Source organism: Panthera uncia, chromosome F1 (genome assembly GCF_023721935.1).
Source record: "Panthera uncia isolate 11264 chromosome F1, Puncia_PCG_1.0, whole genome shotgun sequence".
NCBI lineage: Eukaryota > Metazoa > Chordata > Mammalia > Carnivora > Felidae > Panthera > Panthera uncia.
This window is the reverse complement of record NC_064813.1, coordinates 9,406,922-9,415,603: the sequence shown is the minus strand read 5'-3', so window position 1 is coordinate 9,415,603 and position 8,682 is coordinate 9,406,922. Positions and strand designations below refer to the sequence as shown.

The following is an 8,682-nucleotide window of genomic DNA, read 5'->3' as shown; positions in this document are numbered from 1 at the left end:
GAATGCAAGTGCGTTCTAAGGGGTAGTGGGGACAGGCCCGGATGTACGCGGGTTGGACAGATAGGCAGAGTCCAGCTCGTAAGAAAATGCGAATGCCAGTTGAGAGAGCCTGAAATTTGTTCAATACTCAGTGGTATGCACTCAAACTGCAATAGGTGACTGAGGTCAACCTCTGTGACCTTCTCAGGGAAAAATCAAGAATAGGAAGAGCCGAAAAACAGGCTAAGCAGAGGCATGCAAGCAATGTTTTTAAACAATCAGATACGATAGAAACATATATTAAGGTGACTTAAGGGTCTTCCTCACGTCTGTGTGGAAATCAGTAAACCTTTTTATAATTACAACATTTAAAAAAAAATTTTTTTTTGACGTTTATTTATTTTTGAGACAGAGAGAGACAGAGCATGAAGGGGGGAGGGGCAGAGAGAGAAGGAGACACAGAATCGGAAGCAGGCTCCAGGCTCTGAGCCATCAGCCCAGAGCCTGACGCGGGGCTCGAACTCACGGACTGCGAGATCGCGACCTGAGCTGAATCGGACACTTAACCGACTGCGCCACCCAGGCGCCCCTTACAACATTTTTAAAAATGATTTTAAATCATTTTTATAATTACAACAAATTATACCTTGTGACACATAAGCATTGGAACTGCTTGCAAGCACATATACCTGTTGCCCCTTTTGAATATATAATAATTTTCTGTATATAATTTGCATACATAATATATAACAAGCTTCCAAGCAGGTCTTCAGAGCAATTGGGAAGAATGTTTCCTGGGCTCCAGTCCTCAGTAACACCATGGATAAAGAATTTACTAACCTAATTTGAGGTTGGCTTTCTACTCAGTCTACAGGGGGTAGCCAAGAAAAAGTGGAAGTGGACAGCTACTTTTTAAAAGTCAAAATTTCTCTGGAGGTTTCTAACACAGATAGTAAGACTTTACCTGCCATGTTCATCTTCGTAAATCCAGCCCACAATAGAGTTCCAGATACATAATAGTATTTGCTGAACAAACGAATAAGCTCGAAGGGGCCTCTGTCGGGTAATCACACAAGATTTAAAAGCAATTAGGATAATTTTCAATCTTTGTGAGGCAATTTGATGATACACACCAAGACTCTTATAAATATCCCTACCATTTAAACCAATAAGTCTATTCGTGGGACTCTATTCTAATCATCCTAAATGAAGACAAGCTTTATGCATTGTGTATTACAGTAAGGCTTTTAATAGAGAAAAAAATGGAAACAATCAGGCTAACAGGAAACAAGTTATTGTGTACATTCTTTTTGTGGGGGTGTTTAACGAGCTGTCATTAAAGTTATGATTATAAAGACACTATAATGCCAGAGGATAATATTTATATAATTATGTTAAGTTTAAAAACCCCCCACCAAGATGCACAGTTGAAGATCGACCAAGATTATAAATTATGGGAAGTGTGGCAGGTGGGGGAGAAATGTCTATCAGTTAAGTTTGTCTGGAGGTGGTAAACACTTTTTCTTTCTTTTTTCTCTATCCTTCTATTTTCCTTAATTCTCACAATTACTTCATTTATTCAGCAAATATTTATTGAGAGCCAGGCACTGCTCTAGGAACTGGGGAAAACAGCACCGAATAAAACACAAATCCTTTCCACATGGAATTTACATTTTAGCTGGACGAGGCAGAGAATTAACAAGAACAATCTATTAAGTGGCATATTAAATGATGAGTGCTTGGCGAAAAATAAGGCGAAGAAAGAGGACAAAACTGATACTGCATTTACTTTTTGATCTGCGGAGGAAGAAACTCAGGCAGGTGGAAGGACAAAGAGCGGAATTCAGAAATTGCCCACCGGTGCCTGGGTGGCTCAGTGGGTTAAGCATCCGACTTAGGCTCAGGTCATCATCTCTGTGCTGACAGCTCCGGAGCCTAGAGCCTGTTTCAGGTTCTGTGTCTCCCTCTCTCTCTGCCCCACCCCTGCTTGCTCTCTTTCTCTCTCTCAGAAATGAATAAACGTTTAAAAAGAGTTGAAAATATTGCCCAGCCGGTAACAAACTGAAGGTACTGTGATACAACACCCCGGCAGGTGCCGCCTCTGGCTCCTGTGGCCAAGCGTTGAAGTTGGGTGCGGAAAGGCCGGACCAAATGGATCACGTGACTCGAGGGGGCGGGAGGAGGAGGACTGAGAAAACAGCGAATTTGCCCCCTCACTTTCTCTTCAGAAAGGCGGGCGGAGCCGAAAACCAAACAAACTTCTGCTGTGCGATTAGGGGCGGGACAGACGGGGGCGGACTGAGCTTCCTGCGCCGAGGCGCTCGCCGAGTTGGCTTTTCGGTTGTTGGTCACTGTGGCAGAGCGGTCTGCGGTCGGGCTGAGACGTGGGGGAGCAATGGCGACCTTTGTGAGCGAGCTGGAGGCGGCCAAGAAGAACTTGAGCGAGGCCCTAGGGGACAACGTGAAACAGTAAGAGCTGTCCTGGCGCGGCGTCCGGGTCTCCGCGCCGCTCCTCCTCAGGCTTCGGGCTGCCGACCCACCCTGGAGACGCCTCCCGCCGCTCCGAGGCCTGTGTTGCCTCGCGTCGCGGGTGGCGGGGCCTCTGGGTTTCTCGGCCGGCTCCGGGTGCGGAACCCGGACTCGCTCAGCTGGACGGGCCGGCCTTCCTGGCTCCCTCGGGACTCGGGCGGGCGCATTCGCCCGGGGCTCTCTGCTCTGGGTGGGGCGGGAGAGGCGCGTTCCACGCCCAAGGGCCTACCGAACGGTTGCAGGCCCCTCGCAGAGTTCGGTTCGCGTAAGGCCTGCCCCGGGCCGAGTGACCCGGAGCCCGACGCGCCCCGGCTGGAGTGGGCACCGCGCGCGGCGGCCAGACCCTGAAGGGCTTCCTGGAGGCGGAAGTTCATTGAGGTCGGGTGATGCGTAGACACTGCGTTTAAGAAAGAGCATTGAGAGTAGTTTCGGAAGGTGGATAGACCCTACGTTTAAGATAAGTCACCGAACATCGCTGCAGTTATAGTGATGATCGCGGTAGTGGACATTAATTGAACACCTTTTAAGCACTCTCAATGTACCATTTCATCTAAGCCTCACAACAGAGATGTGAGGTAGATACAATTGTTATTCCCATTTGATAGATGAGACGACTGAGATCTAGAGAGGTTACGTAACTCTTCAAAAGTCACTAGACCCCTAGTGTCTGATTCCTGGCTCTGATACCCTACAAGGGGTTCCAAAGGAACAAGCTCCCAGCCAGACTTAGGTTATAGCAGGGGACCGAGTAAACAATCAGAGGTCAGATGCTGAATGGCGGGATGTAAAATCAATAATTCAGCCAAGGCTGAAGCCAGATAATATATTTCTGACATACAAGAACGAGTTGGAAAATTTCAGAACATTAATCATTATTATAATTTTATTTTCCAAAGATATAAGTAGCAAATTTTAAATGTTTAAAATTCTAATGCCTGTGTTGTTGCTGCTAGATGACTTCTGTGATATTCCACACATTTGCTTACTCGGTAGATGCTCACTTAAATATCATGTTGCTGGCAGGGCAAGGTATTTGGGGGACCCTTTCTTGTCATCTTTTTCTTTATATTCTTTAGTATGACTAGATTGAAGTTACTTGGATGTCATACGTGATTTTTGTGGAGTTTTTCCTTCTTGTGAAATTTTGGGGTGGTGGAGTTGACATTCTGCTTTTTATCCTAGCAAGATATGCAGAATTCCCATGTAAGACTTGTTGAAACACTCATGGCCTAAACAGAATAACTAAAAGCAAAATATAATTCTTAAAGCTTATTTTATGAACCTTAATGAATCAAATTTCTACAAACGCTAGAATTAAAATTATTGCTTTGGCATAATTATTTAATTTTTTGTGAACATTTATTGACTCCCAAAGATAAAATGTTCTACCTAAAACTATGTTTAAAAAAATTTTTTTTTGAATTTTAATTTATTTTTGTGTGAGAGAGAGCGAGCGAGTGAACAGGAGAGGGGCAGAGAGAGAGAGAGAGGTAGACACAGCATCTGAGGCAGGCAGGCTCCAGGCTCGGAGCTGTCAGCACAGAGCCCAATGCGGGGCTCAAACTCTCGAACCATGAGATCATGACCTGAGCTGAAGTCGGATGCTTGACTGACTGAGCCACCCAGGCGCCCCTACCTAAAATTATGTTTTAATAGTCATGTTTGCTGTCAGTCTATTTCTTTGCTTATTTAATTAATTGAAAATTATTAGTTACTTTAATAGGCAAAATTAACAGTTTTCACCATTAATTACCACAGTTTGTTACTTTTGTAATACTGACGGCTAAAATTTACATTTTTAAACACAGTTGACTTTTACTCTGTTACGTCTAGGATGCTTACAAATATCTGAAAGTGTTTCCATACTATAATAAATCTGAAAGACCTGGCTTGTGTGTATAATTTACTGATTAGATGTGATGGTGACTTCTATGATCCCACACTTACCACACAGGTTTGCCAGAAATTTGAAGTTAGTATTCCCTATTTGGCCTTTAAAGGCCAATGCTGGCTCTCAGATGTTGGTCAAATACAGATGGTAAAGCTAAATTTGACGTATCTGTAGTGTAAATCTCCACTAACGATGTGATCAAAATATGCTTTTGTGCCATGAGTAGTTAGTGGTACAGTGTTGTTTTGCATTTGTTTTTCCATTCTTTTCATTGTCTTTTTCTCCTGCTCCTTAAAAAGTGCCTCTTGGTTTAATACTCTGTAATGTTGCCATCCAGTAATTTCTCACATTTCTTCATGAGTAGTGTGCTTTGGTTTATATATAACCTGACCATTTAAACATGGTCCTTGGTGGTAGGTAAAACAGAGAAAGTGTATAAGGGCCCCAGATAAGAGTTGTGTTCAATTTATCTAGGGTCCAAATGTCTCTTATGTTAGGTTGCATGCCCACACCAGCTTCTAGAAAAGACATGGCCTTTGCTAGCTAATTTCCTTTGTATAGTACCCAAGAGAGTGTTCGGTTTAAATAGGTGTTGAATTTTTTGGTGACTTGATCATATGTTCTTTAGTTTACTGCAGGTGTCCCCAGTGCTTCCTAGTCTGACCCACTTAAACTTGTCACCCATCATCCTCACCTTCATAGAGGTTAACTAATTTTCTTTTCAGTTCTGTTGAGGAAAGCAGTCATTTGTCCACGGTTATATGGCAAGTTAACATAGGCACCAGGATTGGGGAGCAGGTCTTCTGAATCTTGGAAGGGGTACGGCTGGAAAGTTTGCCATTAGAGGAGATAGGTAGCATCATGTTGGTAGAACTTCCTGGTAGAGGCTTGTTTTACTTCTGGAATAATTTCACCCTCAAAATATGGATATATTTACACCTTTCTTATAAAATAGTGGCCCAGGGCTTTTAAATAATGAAGCTGTCTCATGTCACTGCCCTCTTTTGTTGGATAGAATGGGACGGGAAAATACTTTTTTTTTCCTGTGGAGCTTTATTTCATTTCATAATAGTTCCTGCGTCCTTAAAAAAAAAAACAAAAAAACAAAAAAACAAAAAAACAAAAAAACAAAAACATTTAAGTGTCCATTGTTGGGAAGTTATTATTGACTAACGAGTGTGTGAATATCAGGTGAAAAGTCATGCCAAGCTCTAAAACTAAACATATTTTGCTATTGAGTGAAATGGGTCTTGGGCAACGTTGACCCCATTAAAGCTATAGGTTTTCTCCTGGGGAAAAAAAAATGCATGTGAACCCAAAGCTTTGCTTGCAGTGATGGGCACACATAGCCAGTTACATACAGAGTTACATACTAAGGTGAATTGAAGCTAATCTGTGTACAGGAGAGGACCTGCGAGGGTATAAGGCAGTGAGAGCATCAGACCGTCTTCTTTAGAAATCTTTTTTCTTTTTTTTCCTCTGTTAGGAACTCAAATTAGCATTAGAAAGTAGCTAAGTGTGAATTGAAAGTGATTGTAAGACGTGTCCTGAGTAATTTTTAATTGTTTCATGAACAAAGAGCAGCTTCTTTCAGCACTGAATCAAGGGCTGTGGATGTGAAAAGTCATATTTTACTCCTATCTCTAATACTGTTGTTAAGGTATAAAGGGATCAAATCATTATGTTTTTTCCTGCCAGGTAACTAGTGATTTTTATGATTAGTGGTTGGTTTTCACTTTACAAACCACTAAGTTTCTCATATCCACGGTATTTTCATTGTGGTGAGGTGTTTTAGAAACTCATTACTTCAGCCAGTTAGATTAGAACTTGAGATCATCTGAAAGGAAAGAGGTTACCAGTATCAGTATTAATGACCACTTCCCAACCCATAAAACACATATGCTTTTTAAAATATAAATCTTTTTTTTTTATTGGGGTATGATTGACATATAACAGTATATTGGTTTCAGGTATACAACAGTTATTCAATACATGTATATATTGCAAAATGATCACCACAGTAAGTCTAGTTAACATCTGTCACGATATATAAAAATTCTTGTGAGAACTTTTTTATTTATGAGAACTTTTAAGATCTACTCTTAGCAACTTTCAAATATACAATACAGTATTATGAACTGTAGTTAATAATTGGAAAATTAGTGTATTTGAAATTAATATTTAAAAGTTAATACTTTTAATAATAATACTTTTAAAACATAAATATTAAATGTAAGATTCTGGAGGATAGGTCTTTTAGAAAGGCAACAGTGAGGAAGGAAGGGTACAGCTGTGGTTTTGGCTAAAGGACTTGTGAGTCCAATACTGTGACAACCTGTCAGTCCCTTTTGGGGAAAAACTTTTCTTCCTTTTTCTTCTGTTGATATTCTTTTTTTTTTTTTTTTCTTTTTTCTTATTAAGTAGGCTCCACACCCAACATGGGCCTTGAACTCGGCGGCCCTGTGAGATCAAGAGTCACAGGCTCTACGAACTGAGCCAGGCAGGCGCCCCCTTCTGTCAGTATTCTGATTCCTAGGTGTATTAGTTTTCAAGGGCCGGGGTAACAAAATACGACAGATGGGGTGGATTAAACAATAGAAATTTGTTTTCTCATAGTTCTGGACGCTGGAAGTCTGACATCAAGGAAGTCTGACAACACCCTTCAGCAGGGTTGTTTTTTTCTGAGGCCTCTGCCTTTGGCTTATAGATAGCTACTGTCTGGTCTGTGTGTGTGTCACAGTCCTAATGTCTTCTTACTAAGGACACCCATCACATTGGTTTAGGGCCCACCCTAGAGAGGTCATTTTAATTTAATCACCTCTTTAACGTCCTGGGTGCTGGGGGTCAAGGGCTTCAACATATAAATTTGGGGGGAGATGCACAACTCTGCCCATATGTTGGGGAATGCAAAATTTCCTTCCCTGGGTTTTGGAGCAGGTAAGGTAACCTTGGGAAAGAAGCAAAATCCTTGGTTCTTAATACTGCTTCTGTCTCTGCAGATACTGGGCTAACTTAAAGTTGTGGTTCAAGCAGAAGATCAGCAAAGAAGAGTTTGACCTTGAAGCTCATAGACTTCTCACGCAGGATAATGGTAAAATAATTATCTGGGGAGTTATTTTACTATTTTGAAGTTTTCCCAGATTTGCAATAAGTTGCAAATAAATAACTGCAATAATAAATTGCAGTAAATTTTGCAGTAAGTCTTTTCACTTAAAAAAATAAAATGGGGTTTTTAATGGTGTGTAAGATTATTTTAATAATATGGATATTTCAAATAAAGTGTAAAGAATGGCAGGGTAGTGGATATCCAGAGTCAAATAATGGTTTCCTTATGTTGTAAATATTTTGTATTTGACTTGTGACAATCTTCCCTTTTTCAGTCCATTCTCACAACGATTTCCTCCTGGCTATTCTTACGCGTTGTCAGATTTTGGTGTCTACCCCAGGTAAGGGAGCGGAAGTACTTCCAGGGATGTCAGTCAACAGAGCCATCAGAGCCCTGGGCTTTAGCTTCCGTTAACAGACACATCTGTTGTGTGCAAACGACATGTTCTTTGAACTGCTCACAAGAAAAAATTTATTATGTAGGTGCAGATTGTTTTGTAGAACCTGGGTAAAGCAGGTGATCTCCCTGTGCTTACGTTGACTTTTGGTCTTTACTGTCCACTCAGCTGGATTTTAGATTACTTAAATGACAGACAAGTGAGGAAGTGGGTGGGCAGTCAGGGTGAAGAAACTTGAGGGCAGCTGGTATTAGACGAGGGTTTCCATAGATGCAGGGAAGGTGAGTTAGGGTTGGGGGAGGGGAAACCACAACGTGTGGTGAGAACCTGGACTTTCAGTTGTATTCTCAAGTAAGATACCAGCACCTGGAAGGTTAGAGCTTCAGCATGTTGGGGAGGTGGGTAGAAGCTAAATCGGTCACTTCAACCTAATTAGGTGTAGGTAGAAACGATGACCCCTTTATCCCAAATTGTTTGGAGTTTAAGTGGTACAGGCACTTCTTTCATCCATCTTATTTTAATCAAGTAGTCAAAAATAAATGATTAAATACATTAAACAATTTGCCTCACAATAAAACTTATCCTGAACTGTTGTTAAAAACTTAGATTTGTAGGTAGGTACCGCCTACTATAGATTAAGTTGAATTTTTTGTTGTTGTTGTTTTTAAAGGGCCTGTGGTGATTGTGTTGATCATTGATTAAAAACCTTTCTTTGTTTTCTTTCTTGCCTTTTCTTTCTTTCTTTCTTTCTTTCTTTCTTTCTTTCTTTCTTTCTTTCTT

General features: G+C 41.1%; 1 protein-coding gene across 1 annotated transcript in view; it reads left to right on the top strand.

The window, feature by feature from the left end:
• The first annotated feature begins 2,229 nt into the window (after positions 1–2,229).
• The window catches only part of TADA1 (transcriptional adaptor 1), a 17,703-nt gene continuing 11,250 nt past the window's right edge, over positions 2,230–8,682 (top strand). Inside the window, exons 1-3 of the mRNA XM_049635138.1 lie at positions 2,230–2,448; positions 7,399–7,490; positions 7,780–7,845. Of these exons, the coding sequence (XP_049491095.1) occupies positions 2,375–2,448; positions 7,399–7,490; positions 7,780–7,845 (232 nt within the window). The 5' untranslated portion in view covers positions 2,230–2,374. The remainder of the gene's footprint in view (positions 2,449–7,398; positions 7,491–7,779; positions 7,846–8,682) is intronic.